At 46.5% G+C, this 17,839-nt stretch overlaps 1 protein-coding gene across 1 annotated transcript in view; it reads left to right on the top strand.

Moving 5' to 3' along the window:
- Window positions 1-27: 27 nt before the first annotated feature.
- Window positions 28-17,839, top strand: part of GDI2 (GDP dissociation inhibitor 2) — a 35,745-nt gene continuing 17,933 nt past the window's right edge. The window contains exon 1 of the mRNA XM_084809006.1: window positions 28-261. Coding sequence (XP_084665132.1) covers window positions 217-261 — 45 coding nt within the window. The 5' untranslated portion in view covers window positions 28-216. The remainder of the gene's footprint in view (window positions 262-17,839) is intronic.

Genomic DNA, 17,839 nt, shown 5'->3' with positions numbered 1-17,839 from the left:
GGCCCCGCCCCTCTGGCGCGGTCTCTTGACGGCGGCGGCGGCGGCGGCGCCTCCATTTTCTGCTCCTCCTCCCGGCCGAGCGCAAGCTGCTGCGGCCGCCCCCGACAGCCGCCGCCGCCGCCCCTGCCGCAGGCCCGCCGCCGCCCCGACGGAGGAGCTCGCGAAGCCGCCGCCGAACCCCGGCCCTGCCCCCGCCGCCGCCGCCTCGCCGCCGCCATGAACGAGGAGTACGACGTGATCGTGCTGGGCACCGGCCTGACGGTGAGGGAGCGGCCGAGCGCGGGCGGGCGGCCAGCGCGGGCGAGGCGAGGCGCGGGGCGGCCTGGGAGGCCCGCAAGGCGGCGGGCAGGCAGTGGCTGGGCGCCGTTTCCCTCACAAGGCCTCTCGTTCCCTCCCTCCCGACCCTTCTCGCGCACGGCGCGGCACCGTCCCCCGCTCCGCGCTCCTCTCTCCCTTCGCCTCGTGCCCCTGGGCGCTTCTGCCGCCCCCCCGGCCCCTCCCCAGATGCTCCTCTGGGCACCGGCTGCGTTTTGTGCGTGTGTCACATCCGCCAAATGTCACTCGACTCAAATTTCCTCCCCCCGTCACGCCACTCCGCGGGTCAAACGGCCGGCTCTGGCCCCCCCTTGCCCCTCGCTTACCCTCTAATTTTCCCCGCGCCCCGAGTACGGCCCACCCTACTTCCTCTCCGTTCCTCCCCACATGCACATAAAATAAGAGTTAATGCCCTAAAACAACCCCCTCCCCCCCCAAGCTGGTGCCTGTGCAGATGTATTGGACTGCAGATCCCATCATCCACAGCCAGTGCAGCCTTCTCCGGGGGTTGATACTTAGGGGTGGGGGAGTTGTACTCACCCAGTGTCACTCAACTAAACCTTCCCACGTAACCTCTCAGCCATCTCCCCCCACCTTATTTTATATCCTTTGCCCCTTTTTTGCCAGTTTTTGTGTTCTTTAGGGCACCCCCCCCACGTGGTGTGCTGCAGATGGGCTGGAACACAGCTCCCATCAACCCTAGCCAGCATATCTGCAGGGCACCAGGGTTTTTTGGGGGGGGGGTGTTTTAGGGCATTAACTGCCTTTTTTAAAGGGTCATACCTTCACTTGGAAGTTGTGCCCCTCATTTATACCCCCTTAAGGCTTGCTCCTCAAGTGGCAAGTACTGTTACCTTCCATTTACATGATGCACTTCCTGCCCCCCCCCCTTCTGTGCTTCTCCCCCTTCTCTGGGTATTGATTTGTCATACCCACCAAGCGACACTCAATCCTTCCCCCTCTCCTTGCACTGCAGTAGTTATTATTTATCTCATTTAATTTATATGCTGCCTTTCTCCCCAAAACGGTGCTCAAGGCCATTAGCAATAAGAACACATCTGTAGAAACACAATTTTAAAAATAAAAGACATAAACAGCACCCAACCAATTAAAAACCCTTCAGTTTACATGCCAAAGGGCTGCTTAAATGAACTGTCTTTCCTGCTGCTGCTCCAGCCCCTCCCCCCATTTCATCCACATCCCTCTTGCTCACCTCATGCCTGCTCACCCCCTAGGGCTGTTACCTTTGGTCATATCCATCCTTGGCAGCAGCCACCCATGAAGCATTACACCTCAAAGCAGCCTCATAAGAAGAGCCCTGCTTGTTTAGAACAAAGTTCAGGATCCTGTTCCCCACAGGGGCCAACCAGATGCCTGTGGGAAGCCCGCAAGCAGGACATAAAAGCAATAGCCTTCCCTAGCAAATGGTATTCAGTAGTATATGGCCTATGAACATGAAGGCTTCATCTAGCCATCATGGCTAATATGCACAGATGGACCTATTCTACTCAGTCTGTCTAATATTCTAAGTCCTCTAAGCTGGTGGTCACCACCACATCTTGTGGCAGCAAACCCCTTAAGGGTGGAATCGTATGTAGAGAGGCGGCTGCCTCCAAACTCAGGGGCAGCCGCCTATCCAATGCAGGGCTGGTGGAGCACAAAGGGCGTCATCTCCATGCTCCAGCTGCCCTGCATTCATGGCTAGATGGTTGATTTCAGTTGTCCAACTGCAGAATGTCGGAGCGCAGGGTGGGGAGGCTGGACAATGCATAGGAAGCATCATACTGGCACTTAGCACTTTGCTCCCCGCTCCGGGGAACTCCCCTTTCTGCCCTGCTGTGTGCTGCTCTTCCAAGCATGGGGTCTGAGGACAATCCATACCGCCTGTGTGGAGGAGGGGGCAGGGTGGCGGTTCCTGGAAACTGAACAATCCTATGGCCCTCTAGCCATAGGATTATGCCCTGAGTTAACTAAACAGTATACAAGGAAGCATTTTCTTCTACCTGTCCGGAATCTCACATCATTCAGTGGGAACATCTGTCTAACTGTAGCCCTTCTGTTTATCTCACAATCTTCTCTCCCCTGGCCCACATTTTCCTCTCTTTCTATTCAGGATATTGATGTCACATTAATTCTTGTCAGTAATAGCTCCTTCCGTACTCTTGCCCCTCCTCTTCACCATCCCTTATTCCTCTTGCGTGTTGTGCCTCCCTTTTCTGCCTATTGTTTTGTCATCAGTGCCTCCCTGAAATACAACTCTCAACTCGATACCCCTGACTCCTTCCATTTACCTTGCACATTTCTCCCCACCCCCAATCCTACATCCTTACTTGGCTGTCTCTTCCCCCTTCAAGTGCCACTGTAATTTATTGCCCTTCTCCTTCCCATTTACCTTGTAGCTTTCCCTACTCTTATTTCACCCCTCCCATATTCCTCTTGTCTGTTCTATTGTCTTGGTTTATACTTCCTTGGCTACCCCCTTAAGTGTCACTTTAATTATTCCCATATTTCCCTTTGCCTCACACCCCTTCCTCCTTGCTTTTCTTCTTGTTTATTCTCCACCCCGATGGCACTACTGTTCCTTTTTTAGTCCCTCTCCAAAGTCTCGTATGTCCTCCCTCCCATGTACCTTGCTTTTTACCCCCTCCGTTCTTTATGCACATTCTGTGTCTTCCCTATCATTCCTGTGTTAATGTCACTATTTTTCTTCATATTGCCCCCTGTTCCTTTCCGCCTCAAGAATTGCCCAAATCTGTCCCTTTCTTTAGCTCAGTCTTGAAAGGCTTCCAAGTATCCTATTGCCTTCCCTGTATTTGCCACTTTCTTTTAACCTAGTCTCCATCTTTCTTCTTGCCCCCATTTTACAGCTTCATTTTCTCTGGCTCACTTAGTCATAACTAAATATTTCCTGTCTTTGTTACATCTTCTGTCCCATTCAGAAAGATCAAAGGGAGCCCCTCTCCAGTATTCCCTTTCCATCCCCTGCCTTGGCAGAATACCAAGTGGCTTCCCGGTAACCCCCAACATCTTCCCTTTGTCCTGTCCTGGTGTGGCAAGACCACCTTGTCCCTCTCAACCTTTCCCTTTACTTTATTTGATAGCCCTTGTATCCTGCATTTTCTCCAGGGCAGCATACATGGCATTTTTGTACTTGGCAACCCTGAGAGGGTTAGGCTGAAAAGAAGTGATTAGCCACTCTGGGTTACTTGTAGAAGATAAAAATGAGTTACAAATTTTAAAATTGGTCTTATGCCACCCAGTTTGGAATTTGAATCTGAACATTCTGCATACGAACTCTGATCTTCCATATCCAACAATACCCGCAACATTACACTGTCTCTTATCCCACAGTCCCGCCTCCATGTTTAAACGTGTTGTCATCCTCACTCCCTGTGTCTGCATCCCATACTTCTACATCCCTAAGCCCTTTCAGGAATTGCAGGTGCATCCATCTTTCCTGTCAAACATGCCTCATTTGAATATTTGTCTCAACTTGAATGTGGCTTCTGCTGCTACATTCCAAATTTTTACACTTTCAGTCTGTTCAAACACTTCCTGCTATGTTCAGAGACTTGTGCTCAGCCCTCTTTTATCTGAATGTTTTTCCCTTAGCTTTGCATCTCCATTTTGTTTCTTGCTATTAGCCCCCTTAATATTGCTACCCACTCATCCCAATCCCATTCTTTCTCAGCCTCCCATTGACTGTTCCTTCTTCCCAGCCTTTGCTGTTTGTGTCTCCCATCTCTTTACTAACTCCTGTGTATTCTCTTACCTCATTTCCAGTGGTGTTTCTTATCCCTGGCTGCAACCCCACCCACTTGTCATCGCTCTCAAGTGTCCTTTCACAGCCCCTCAACCTCCTATTCTCTCACCATGTGCTATCTCTTCATACGTCACTGATCTCTTAACTAATATACTTGGTGCTTGTATGCTGCTGTGTCCACCCTTTCCGTTCCTGTCAAAAGTCACTCCTGTGTACCACTTCGTATTCTTATGTCTTGTTCCTGTGTTCCTCTTGTAAATAGTGCATCTTTTCAACACTGATATCTTTACTTATATTCCTGTAATGGACATCCTGCACACTTAGTCTTCCTAAAAGCAACACATCCTTTTGTCTCCAAATGGTTCCTCTTTTGCTGGCCCCTTCACATCTATTCAGATCCCTTCCTTTATGTTACTGTTCTTGCCCTTTTACAGTAGTTTTGCTCCTCTGATATTCCTAACAAGCTGGTTCTTTCTCGCTCTTTCACATAACACCAGTATCCCCTTGCAGCTCTGCTCCACTCCTTCCTGTAGCTAGTCGGCTTGGGAGAATGGTGTTTCTCAGTATACCTGGCTGACTTAACCCTTGTTCACATTGTGCTTGTCATCAACTAAGCTCCTATTGCAAGACAAACTGTTCTGTTTACACATATTCTAAGAAGACGGAGAAGCAAGTGACATGTGTAAATGTGGCAGGAATCAAAAGCATTTGTCATATATTGACTCTTACCTTGCTGCTTTCTGCTGCTCCTTTCAGTTACCATCCTCTTGCAGGGAGGGGGCTTGCTTAAATTACTATAATCTCAAGTTGTCACTGTCTCTTTGCTTGGATGCTCTGGCTGTGGAAGGAGATCGTTGATCAGATTCTTTTCATAAAAGTGTTTCCGCCAGATCATTTTCCATGTATGAATGAGATGGCTTGATACATAAAATAACTTTCTGAGGAGGCTTTAGGAAATTGACTTGTTGCAAAGCAATAAAGGCTAATTGTCTTTAGTGGTTTAACACTGATCCCCAGAAGCAGAATTATAGCTGGCATGCATCTTCCCTTTCATCCATGTTTTGGAGGAAGATGACTCTGTAAGAAGACACCCCTCCATAGCTTTTATGATCTGTAATACAGAGCTGCCTGCAGGTGGGGGACAGGGGCAAGGAAAATACTATATAAAGCAGATAGATGTATAAATGGTGGCAGTCATGGTGAAAAGACCAGTCACCTGATCTTTCAACAACCTATATGTATTCTGCTCATAAAATGGCTTGTTTCACTCCTCTGCTTAAACTTACCGATTTCAGTGCTTGTAGTAAGGAGCAGGTCTGAATAAATGATGGGTGGCAAGTCATAGGAGGAGAGGAAGCATTGCTTTTTTCAGGGCTCTGGGAGAAATAAATATGGCTCTAAATGAATGCATGCTTCCTGCAGTTGTTGAAGCCAGCTCTTTCCTGCTTTTGTTTTCTAAGCTTTATTCATTTGGAGGGATAGAGCAGCGCTTTCTGCATTTCATCTGTGAAACATGCTTTGCATTCCTCCCTGACTTTGGAGGCCCTTGAGTATAATTCTGCTAATAGCTGTGTGCATTTTCAGCATCTTTGTTCTACTGTGGCTAGCAGTTGGGTGTCATAATGAAAGTCATTAGTAACTAATGGAGTTTGCTTGGGTCCAGATTAGCCCATACTCGAGCATATGGTTACATAGGCGTTTGCTTTGCCATGTGCATTAATGTAGACTTATTGTCCAGAGAAGAAATGAACAGCATATACAGAAAGCTAAGACGCTGCCGTTCATTACTCAATATGAGCAGCTGTCCGATGTAAGTATGTGGCAGAAGTGAAGATTATACATTTTCTCATGCTTGTGTGCATGTTGGACTGAATTTTTTGACCTCTTAGGAGATACTTGCCTGTAGTTTCCTCTGTCTTCTAAGGCAATGCTGTGACTGAGACTTGGATGTCATAATTCTAGCAGATAAAATGCTTCTTGCATGTACTTCTCTATTTAGAGGATTAATTGCCATAAGCTTATTGTCCCTTGTCTGGCAGGTCTTGCCTTTGAGGCTTTGGGCCGGGGTTGAAAGACTCAAGGGTTTTGATAAGTATAAACACCACAGACAAAATGGCTTTTCTTATCCAGAATTTAGAAATAAGCAAGGTAACAGAGGCTGCACTTTTGAACCAGTTATTACAGTAAAAAGGAGTCATATTTAAGTAGGTTGTATACATGGACAATATACAAATAGTCTTGTATAATCAAGCTTGGATTTCCTAAATCTGGGCTGCTATTGTTAGCAAACATGGAATCTTCTCACATTGCAACTGTGAAAATGGAAAATATCTGGCCCAAGACATGTAGCAAGATGCACTTTGGATCTGGGTTTTTTAGTGTATTAAGGGGAAATGATCTGTGGGGTGGGGGAGCAGGTTTGATTTCTAGGCTGCCTGTAACCTCTACGGAGGTGGTGGATCAAGTTTGATGGTTCACCCATGGAGATTGATGAATCGATACAGTTTTCTAAGGTCTCTGAGGGATTTTCTTGAAGGTTTAACTGGTGGTCCTGCTGATGCCCTGCTCTTCTCCTGGAATGACAGGGTGACCTAGGCTGTCAATATGCTAGCTCCCAAATGTTCTTGACTCAGTCGTAGTGCCATGTCAGCTCCGTGTTATTCTGAGGGCTGGAAGGACTAGCCCCTCCCCAGTCCTGCAACCCATCCTCAAAAAATGTCCCTCCCCCACTGCAGTTGGCTTTTTAAAAGCCTCCATTGGTATTAATGGAGGGTTTTTAAAAGCATAATTGCAGTTGGGGAGCGTTTTCAGGAGGGAGAAGTGTGTATTAGTGTATGAATGTGGTCTGGGCAGTCACATTGGCCACATACCAGCAGTGTGGTCACCCTACCTACTGCAGGCATGCAGGCCTGGACATGCTTCCCTGGAGCCAATTCAGGCCAAAAAGGGTTCCCCACCGCTGGATTAAAGGCCTTCTTGTTATAGGCTCTGGCATACAATAGCTTGAGCCCTCGAAGGTCTGCTGTGACCAGTTTGCTCATATACATGCCAGCCTGGATGCCATTAGTGTGACAGTCAGGGATGGATGGGAATACTGCACTGTCTGGTCATGTTACGGTTATGTTTCAGCCTGTACAATGTGAGGATGTGGACAAACAGCTTGGAGGATTGAGACCTGCCACCTGCTCTCTGGACCTTTGTCCATCCTGGCTTCTGAAATGGTGATAAATGTCTCCTTGAGGTACGCTGTGGTCCCCACTACTTTGAAGGAAGGAGTGGTTAAAAAAAAAAAGGACAAGTTTACATCCTGTGATTTTAGATAGCCACTACCCAGTATCTGTTTTGCCATTCTTAGGCAAGATGTTGAAGATGGTGGCTTCTCAGCTCCAGGCATTGCTGGATGATACTGACTGCTTAGATCCAGTCCAGTTTTATGGGACAAATGGCCTTGTTACCATGCTGAGGAATGGATAGGGGGAGTACAGCCCTGTTGGTTCTCTTGGACCTTTCAGTGGTTTTTGATGCCATTGACCATGGTGTCCTTCTGGATTGTTTGCCTGGGCTGGACTCAGGAGGCATTGTATTCCTCCATGAAGAACTGAACCAATTTCAGAAGGTGGTGTTCGGAGGCTCCTGTTCCACCCCATTGTCATTGGCCTATGGGGTGCCATAAGTTTCCATCTTGCCTCCCATGCTGTGTAATGTCTGCATGAAACTGCTGGGGGAAGTAACCCAGAGGTTTGGGCTGATGTGTTACCAGTATGCAGATGATATTTGGAACTACCTGTTTGTTCTATGTACTTGTCCTGGGAAGGCTGTGGAACTCCTTTATCAGTGTCACAAGAACATAAGAAGAGCCATGCTGGTTCAGATCAAGGGTCCATCTAGTCTAGCATTCTGTTCACTCAGTGGCCAAACAACTACCCACGGGAAACCCATGAGCAGGATATGAGTGCAGTAGCACCCTCCCGTCCATGTTCCCCAGCAACTGGTACACATGGGCACACTGCTTCTGATACTGGAGATAGCAGATAGCCATCAGGACTAGTAGCCATTGATAACCTTATCTTCCATGAATTTGTCCAATCCCTCTTTAAAGCCTTCCACATTGGTGGACATCACTATGTCTTGCGGAACTGAATTCCGTAGTTTGCACTGTGTGAATAAGTGTCAGGAGGCAATTTTGGAGTAGATGGGGGAAGCAAGGTGAGACTTAATCAGACACACTGGTAAAATTTGAAAAATACACTTCCTTTAGTGCTCTTTGGGATTTACAGTTTTGTTGCTTTATAGCCTTCCCCAACCTGGTGCCCTCCAGATGTTTTGGACTTCAGCCTCAGACAGCATGGTCAGTGGTCAGGAAATCTGGTAGTCCAAAAGGCTCCAGGTTGGAGAAGGCTGCTTTAGGAACATAAAATGTATTGCATATAACTTGGTTTGCTCTTAAAATTATTATTTAAAAGCAAATGATTTGTGATTATTGTTTGAATAAACTATACCTTTAAATGTATTATACCAAATATGATAATTTTAGGAGCTAACGAAGTTATGCATAATATGTTTTAGACTTCTATTTTATATCTGACCAGAAACAGCTTCAGAAACTTCTGAAATCTAAATCATCCTAGAAGCCAGAAGAAGCAGGAAGAACCGGAGGCAGAGCACCAGTGGTCTACTGGTTCTCTTCCCGTTTCTAATGAAGTCTAGGGAAATTCCTAGACCTGTTCCTGTTTGTGGGGTGGAGTTTAGGGAAATCTGGTTTGAAGGAAAAGCTATTGAAGTATTATTTAGCGGGGATAGACTCTTGCCTGTTAGGAATGTTAAGCAGCTATATTTGCTTTAAGACTCTTTAAGCAATCTCAACCTATTATTTGAAGAGTAACACTTTATTTTTGTTTGTAAATTTTCGTTAATTTCTTTTTGTTCATTTTGAGTGGTTGTCTCTAGTGGTGTCAGTCTAAAGCCTACATCTTAGGAAGCAGGCTACTGAGTTTCTTTTAGATAGAGAGGATTTATTATAGTGGCAGTAGTTAGTTTTATAGCTGAGGCAGCATTTCCTAGCAGTGAGGTCTAATTAGGAACTTTATTAAAAACTGTGGCTGTGGGTTCCGTAGACCCAAGCCTCAAAGTGAATTTTTAAAAGAAAGATAGTTGGATAAATCCACACACTGTTCAGTTGCATCTGGTGACAGTGGCAGATTAACCTGCAGTGTTTGTTCACATGTGGGTTTTAGATTAGAGTTATGTTAATTGACTAGTACAGCATCTAGCCAGAACAAGCCCAGAAACACAAGACTCTGTAGAACAAAATCCATACTGTCAAGAATGCACATTTTCTTTATGATTTGGTGACTTTGGGGGTTGGACTCGATGGTTGTATAGGCCCCTTCCAACTAGGGATGGGCGGATTCCCTACCTGCTGGTCTGGGTGGGAATCCGCCCTTGTGGGGAGGCGATCCGACCCCCCCCCCCCCGGGAATCCGTCGGGGCCGGCCACCTGGTCCACATCACTGCCGCCACCACCAGGCCTTCCCTGCAGACTTCTGCCTGGCAGACCGCCGGTCCCTGCAGGACCAGGCCCCCAGGTACCGAGCCAGCTGTGCTGCTTCCACCTGCCCTTTCCTGGAAGGGCTACATAAGCTGGCTGGCTGAGGTGGCCTGGGAGAGCCAGGGCTTGCAGGAGAAGCTGCCACCATTGGGGAAGAGGCGGGCCTGCTGCTGCTGTGCCGCTGCCACCACCACTATCATTACTGTGGACTCCTGCCTGGCATTATATTTAAGGGGATTTTTAATTTTTTTGTTTTTGTTTTTTTAATTTCTGGGGGATTTTGTTGTGTTTTTAGGGGTGGGTAGCCTGCCTGATAGGTGGGAGCAAGGGGGCATGTGTCCACCTGATGGAGGCAGTGGGGGGACTGTTGGGCCAGAACATACCGAGGCTGGGCAGCAGGCGCTGGCGGGGTGCTAGAGGCAGGCCATACCAGGTAAGGGGAACAAGGGAGGGATGTGTAGTATCTGTCCCCTGCTCCCGGCCTGTCCAGAGCCAAAGGATGGCTGGGGGAGGCGTGACTCCATCTTCTGGCCTTCGTTTGCTTCTCTGCAATGCCAGGTCTGTTGCCCAGAAAACCTCCCTCATCCATGACATGATCCTGGACGAGGGTGCAGACCTGGCATGTATTATGGAGACCTGGCTGGCCGAGGCTGCTGCTCCAACCCTTGCAGCCATGTGTCCAGCCGGATTTTCGTATGCACAGCAGCCGAGGGCTGGGGATCAGGGAGGGGGAGTGGCTGTTATCTACCGAGAGTCCTTGGTCTTCACCAGACCCCTTCTCCGGGGGACCAAGGTTGCTGAGTGCATGTACTGGAGGTTGGGCCCGAAGGGCAGTCTGGGGATTCTGCTCGTGTACCGTCCACCCCGCTGCACAACTGACTCCCTGGCCGAGGTGCTTGAGGTGGTCTCTGATGTGCGTGTACAGTCCCCTAACTTACTGGTGTTGGGGGACTTCAACGTACAATCGGAGGCCCTCCTGACAGGAGCACCTTGGGACTTCATGGAGACCATGGCTTCCTGGGAGCTGCACCGTATTCTATCTGGGCCCACCCATGTAGCCGGTCATGCATTAGACCTTGTGTTTGTTTCTGGTGAAGCAGGGAGTGATCTGGAAGTCGGGGGTATATCCACCCCCCCTTGTCATGGTCAGATCACTCTCTGGTGACGTTAGACTTCTCGGTTCCACAACCCCTCCACAGGGGTGGAGGACCCATTAAAATGGTCAACCCCAGGCGTCTTATGGATCCAAATGGATTCCTGAATGCACTTGGGGATTCTCTGGAGCATGCCAACGGCCACTCGGTCGAGACCCTGGTGGGTGGCTGGAATGCCGCAATCACTGGGGCATTAGATTGGGTGGCTCGGAAATGCCCTCTCCCCCTGAACAGGGCTCGGACTGCACCATGGTTCAATCCGCGGTTATGAGCTCTGAAACAGGAGGTGAGACGGCTAGAGCGCCAGTGGCGGAAGTCTCGCTCCAAAGATGATCAGACACGGGCTACAGCTGTATCTTCAGCTCATCACGTGGCGCTGAAGGCAGCAAAAAAGGAATATTATGCTGCCTCTATATCGTCTGCAGAGTGCTGTGCCAGGAGGCTGTTCCAAGTGGCCTGGTCGGTCCTGTGGCTCCAGAACCACTGGAGCATTCTAAGGCCTCCTGTGAGGCCTTGGCAAGGCACTTTGCAGATAAAATTAATCAGATTAGGAGTGTTACTCCGCACACTGTGGATACAGTTAGTGAGCAAGAGGCGGCCTGTGGCAAACCGGTTTTGTGGGATCGGTTCCAGCTTCTTCCTCCTGATGAAGTGGACAAGGTGCTTTCATCTGTAAGGCCGACCACCTGCTTACTTGATCCTTGCCCATCTTGGCGCATTATGAGCTGCAGAGAGAGACTGGGCGAGGGGATCAGGGCGGTGGTGAACGCCTCCCTTGAGGATGGAGTGATGCCATCAGCCCTCAAGGAGGCAGTGATAAGACCACTCTTAAAGAAGTCCTCCGTGGATCCTCAAGTTCTGAACAACTTTCGCCCAGTCTCAAATCTGCCATTTTTGGGCAAGGTGATTGAGCGGGTGGTGGCGATTCAATTGAAGGTACACTTGAAGGCCCATTTCAGTCGGGCTTCAGGCTTGGACATGGGACAGAAACGGCCTTGGTCGCCTTGGTGGATGATATGAGGAGGGCTCTGGATAGGGGTGAATGCACCTTCCTTGTTCTCCTCGACCTCTCAGCAGCATTTGATACCATTGACCACGGTATCCTCCTGGACTGCCTGGAGGGGTTGGGCGTTGGAGACACCATATTGCGGTGGTTCCGGTCCTTCCTCTCTGGCAGATACCAGAGGGTAGCACTGGGAGAGGAGGTTTTGGACCTGTGGCCACTCACTTGACCAGGTCCGCAGCCTGGGGGTCATTTTGGATTCCCAGCTGTCCGTGGAGGCTCAGGTGTCAGCTGTGAGCTGGACAGCGCTGTATCAACTCCATCTGATACGGTGGCTGCGCCCCTTCCTTCCCGACCATCTGCTCCCATCAGTAGTACATGCCCTGGTCTCCTCTTGTTTAGACTACTGTAATGCACTCTATGTGGGGTTACTCTTGAAGATGGTTCGGAAGCTGCAGCTGGTACAGAACATGGCGGCTCGCCTGATTAAAGGCAGCCACCGGCGAGATCACATCACTCCAGTGCTGAAGGAGTTGCACTGGTTACCAGTTGTTTTCCGGGCCAAATTCAAGGTGTTGGTTTTGACCTTTAAAACCCTATATGGTTCCGGCCCAGCCTATCTTAAGGAGCGCCTCCAGCAACACCAGACAGGCTGCTTAACAAGATCAGCCTTGGATGGCCTTCTCTCTGTCCCGTCAGCCCGGACAGCTAGACTGGTGGTGACGAGGGAGAGGGCCTTTTCTGTGGTGGCCCCCACTCTGTGGAACTCCCTCCCTAGGGAACTCCACCATGCTCCCTCTTTAATGAGCTTCCACTGTGCATTTAAAAACGTGGTTGTTCAGGCAGGCATTTGGGGTGGGTTAGGGTATTTTAGAAAACATTTTTATTGTAGAATTTTATTGTTGTAAACTGTTTTATTATATGCTCTACATCGCCCAGAGTGGCTGGATGACCAGCCAGATGGGCGATTAATAAATTTAATAATAAAAGTTTAATAATAATGGGAGCATCCCTAAATGTCTATCGGTAAAAAGTGTTATTACATAGTTCATAGAAATCATTTGGGGAGAGTAAAGGCTGGATAGCAATATATAAACAGTATATCTTAAATATTTTATTTATTCTAAAAGAAAGTATTTCATAATCTAAAGCAGTTGCATTTTCCCCACTTCTTGGAAAACAAACAGTGCTTGGATGGAAAAAATGGGGAAACCATTTTTTCTGGGCCATTATATCTTTATTCAGAAAGCAGCATCCTGCGCATTGGTAGGGCATTGTGGTTGGACCATATGTCATTTACACTGCACTAGCTACCCCAGTTGCTTCTGAGCCCAATTTAAAGTGCCGATTTCAACTTCCAGAGCCTTAAACAATTTGCAGCCAAGTTACTTGAAGGGCCACCTCCATCCACACCAGCTTGGTTGCACTTTGAATTCAGTGGCCAAAGTCCTGTTCACATGCCCACCAGTGAGGACAGTCAGCCTGGCAAGCATAAGGGAATGGGCTTATTTGGTTATGGCTCCATGGTTGTGGAGCACATTGTCAACTGGGGTGCTGTAGGCCCCATCATTACAGGCTTTTAGAAGAGATCTTAAGACACACTTGTTTTCTCTGGCCTTTTCTTCAGAGAAGTGTTAAGGGCCACCGAGTTGAGATGTTTTTAGCTACTATTGTCTAAATGTTCGCTGGAGTTTTGTAATTACTCAACACTGTGTTTTAGTTTTTGGCTGGCTTTTTAATTTGATTTTTATGTATAGTTTAGCATTCTGTTGTGACGTGGTTATAAAGTTTTGGAAGCCATCTTGAGATTTTTTGTCTTTAAAGGTGGCATACTAGATATCTTTAATAATACACATTGGAGTTCTCAGCTGACACTCCTTGGAGTTTTAAAGTACAAGGTCTGTTGGCTTTGTCTGTAAACTGGGCAACTTTCTAAAGAACTGAGCTGGTAGATTCCCCCTCCCCTGCCCCAAAAGGGTAACAACGAAAGTCTTTGCATGATCTAAGTTTAGTTCTTCTTCAGCACATAGCATTTTGAACAGAAGGCTATGAAATCTGATTTTTGTGAAATGTAACTATTCCCTGCACCTCAGTTAAAAGGCCTTTCTACTCACTTCGGTGCAGAGAACTTTTATTACATCTTTATTCTTGTCTGTTGATGCTCTTCCAATTCATTTTATTTACACTATTCATAACTTAGTTCTTAAGAATGCTTGAACAGATTGGGGAGGGGGCAGATTATTGGCACACAGTTATCCAGTGAGACCATTGGTGATCTCAAACTTGAATCCAGGCTGAAGTCCTTGTATTGGGATTTGAAACCTATGCACACATAAGAGTAAGTTTGAACTCTGTGTCGCTCGGTTCAGATAGGGATGTAATTGGACCAGATGTCATCTCAACTTCAAACTTGATGGTTATGGAAGCGGGTTATGTAATTAATTACATCACCCAATTACCTAGGGAGGTGGTGGGCTCTCCCACACTGGAGGCATTCAAGATGAGGCTGGACAGCCATCTGTCAGGGATGCCCTGACTTGGTTTCCTGCATTGAACAGGGGGTTGGACTCGATGGCCTTGTAGGCCCCTTCCAACCCTACTATTCTATGATTCTAATAGTGGTCTGCAATCAGTGCCTAGTTCCTCCTTGCCAATTCCATCTGGAATAGCATGTTAAGTCTGCATTTGATTTGGAGCGCCAACTTGGTCTCTTTATAGGAACGTAAAGATTCTCAGAGTTGCATATGTTCTCAACCATTTTAGACTTGGCTACATTGAAAACAACTGAAGGAAGAAATAAGAGTGGGATTTCTGCTGCACTAAAAAGGAATTGTTGCTGGTATTGAAAGTGGAAATGCATTGTTGCTGGGGGTTCAGAAGTTCTGTTCAGGAATCCTTGCTTGACAGAAGGAGTGTGAATTATTAAGCTGGGGTAACATCTTTGTAGCCCAGTAAGAGTGGCTTTGAGTGATGCTAGATGTCCAGGCATTAATCATGCTTGGATTTCTGTTTTAAAGACTGAAATAAGATGACCTTGTTCACGAGTGAGTTATGCTGGAATGCTTATTCTTGTGTGCTAGAGAAAGTGACTGACTGCAATGCTCTTCCTGCAGAGTTTGACTACCATGTCCTTCAAACAGCAGCCTGCGCTATACTTGATGGCTAAAATGGGTGGAGACTTCAACAACAGTAATGTTGCATAAAATGCAGTACAGATTAAACTGACTTGCCAGTTTAGAGGTTTGGAGAATTACTTTGAAGGGAAGGAGCTCATTTTAGTTCGTGAGGAGATCTGGATATTGTCACACTTGCTAGAGGACGTCGGCATGCTTGCTCTTGTGAGTAAAGATGTGAGAACCTGGTAAAGCATATTAAACTCTAGACTACCAGTCCTAGATACAACTTATAAATCACTCTTTACAAAATATAAGGGTAGAACAAATTACTACAGTACTCATCGTGATTTCTTGGCGAAACGTCTGTGTAGATGCATGCCTGCCTTTCAGATCCCCATTTTGGCTAGTGACCTACAGTTTCATATGTGTTACTGTTCTGTAGAGTGGTTTCAACAATGACAAGGTATTCATACACCTGCCCAGTTAAGCATAAGTGCATATTAAGAAATCACATGTATTATGGAACGGATCTAAACATGTGCATCCCTGGAGTATTTGGTTCCTGCTCACAATAGCCCAAGTATCAACCTTTTGAGGTGCAAGGGAACTCATAGGAGGGAGGATCCTCAAGAAAAAGCTACAACTGCTACTAAATCAGAGTAGCTTTGACTGTACCTGCATTACTATGTGGGCAGTCTTATGCCCAAAGTGGGATGGAGTTATAAGACCACAACATGGTCAAGGTTTTTTGCTGGATGCAAGCTAGTCTTTGGTGGCTGGTACAGTGGTGCCCACGTCCCACTGAATCCCTGTATGTACTGTCTGAGATAGTTTATATCACATATTGCTTATTCTGGATGGAGCTGAAGCATGATTCAAGTCAGACTCCCTCCCCCCAACTTTGCACCTGCTTTTTGTAGTGGGCTCACTTTTGGGGGGACCCTCTGGCCTGTTTAGCAGCTCAGCTAAAGACCCTCTTGGGTGCTATTTTAATTTTGTTATTGTTTGTTTTAACTGTGTTTTGGGATATTCATTTTATTATTTTAACCAAGTTTTTTAAAATTCTTTTAGTTCTTATGATGGTTAGCCACCTTGAGCACCATTTTCTCAGTAAAAAGGAGCGCTACAAAATCATATAAATAATAAACATCAACATAACTGACCCTGCTAGCTAGAATGGGGGGAAAGTTGTCAATTTGCAAATAACGTAATGTAATCACAAGTGTCTTTTCTTTGATCTCTCTGCCTATTGGACACCACGTTATTCAAAATCTAAATGGCAGCAAGTTACATGCTGGCCAGATGCTCTTAAGATGTAGTTAAGTGATTTCTTACTGCAGAAAAAGGCTGTCAAACCCATTTTCCCAATATTTATAAATAAAATGAATTTAAGTTGCATATGGCATTCTGCTGGCCTGACTATTTTTGTGCCATAACAGTTACGCTGTTACTTACCCAGAACAGCAGAAAACTAACTACATTTCCATATACGTTGGATTGGGAGGAGGGTTCCTAAGACATTAATCCCTTATTACAGTTCAACAATTTACCAGTCAGTCTTTTCTTCCACCTCCATAAACGTTTTTGTCACACTGGCAAGCTACTTCTCTGACGTTCAAGCAAGACATCTTCTAGTGGTTTAACAACAATGCTGTGTTTTATCTAATGGTCTTGATCTGGGGGATGCTTTAACATTAGCTGATGGATCCAACACTTTCTCATTAAAACTGTCCTAGACATAAATTCACTGGCTTACAAATCAGAGCATGAACAAATGGAACTTGAACTAGGTCTTCTCTGGCAGAAGAGGACAGGAGAATTTGTGGATACTTCTTGACAGCTACTGACATGTCTTGCTCAATCATCTTCTAGTGATGATTTTTGTTGGTTTCTTATGACCAAGCTGTAGTGTGTTAGACTTGTAATACTGGAGGACTATGATATCATAACATTTCATAGATATAAGTAAGTTGTCTAGTACAATTCATTAGAATATTTAACTCTGCAGAGCTAGAAATATGTAGGCAGCTCTAGGCTTTGATTGCACAAGGGGTGGCTTAAATCTTCCTGGCCTAATTCCAAAAACAATTCTACTTTTAACTGGAAACTTTAAGCCTATGTGTTGGTCACAAGCTGCTTTTGGTCCAACACAAGTTACTTCCAAGTGTTCATTACTTAGTCTGGTGGGACTCTTGAAGCTGATTTGCTTCCTGTCATCCAGAAGGGTTCAAATGGTAGAAATTGAGGCACTACATTAAGCTGTAGTTATGTTTGGGACAACCAACAGTTGATTCTTGATTAAATCTAGATTTTCAAGTTTATGAGACCGGGCACTGAACCAACCAAGAACATGTAGGCAGGAACTTACTTGTCTGCTGTTAACCAACAGCGCTGAATGACTCTGCCATATTTAACCTTTGGTGTGCTGCCTTGAAAAATTTTTGATAGAGGTGAGAGGATGATCAGTCCAGGTTGCTCATAGGCTTAAATTTTTCAGTTAACACTAAAAGGAGCTTCAGGCCAGGACTAGATGCAGAGGTCAGAATAAAGCCAGATATGCTGTCAATCCTGCATTCGTTTGCATCAGATATATTTGGCTTTCAAAGAAACTGGAAGGCACTGGGTTTTGTGTGGATATATAGTACCGTACTTTTCAGCTAAGTTGCCTCCCCAAACAACTTACAATTAAATATGCAAAGGCTTGCTATAATTAGGGATATGTTAGTCTGGAGGGCAGTCTCTTCTGGCTGTGGGTGATACAGTCCAGGTTCTAGGCTCGTCCTTCCAGAGTAAGGGAAGAAAAGGAGTTGCAGGTAGACTTGTCAATAATAATGATTATGTCAACCCACAAACAGCCCCCTCATAGCTCCACAATATCCTGTGGCAGCACATTCTTATGAAATCTGGGCAGGCAACACTCTTAGAGCAATATAAGAATCC

Source organism: Heloderma suspectum, chromosome 7 (genome assembly GCF_057233095.1).
Source record: "Heloderma suspectum isolate Gila_16-S chromosome 7, 16-S_ref, whole genome shotgun sequence".
Lineage (NCBI taxonomy): Eukaryota > Metazoa > Chordata > Lepidosauria > Squamata > Helodermatidae > Heloderma > Heloderma suspectum.
Note: the sequence above shows the minus strand (reverse complement) of the source record. Positions and strands in the feature narration are given on the sequence as shown.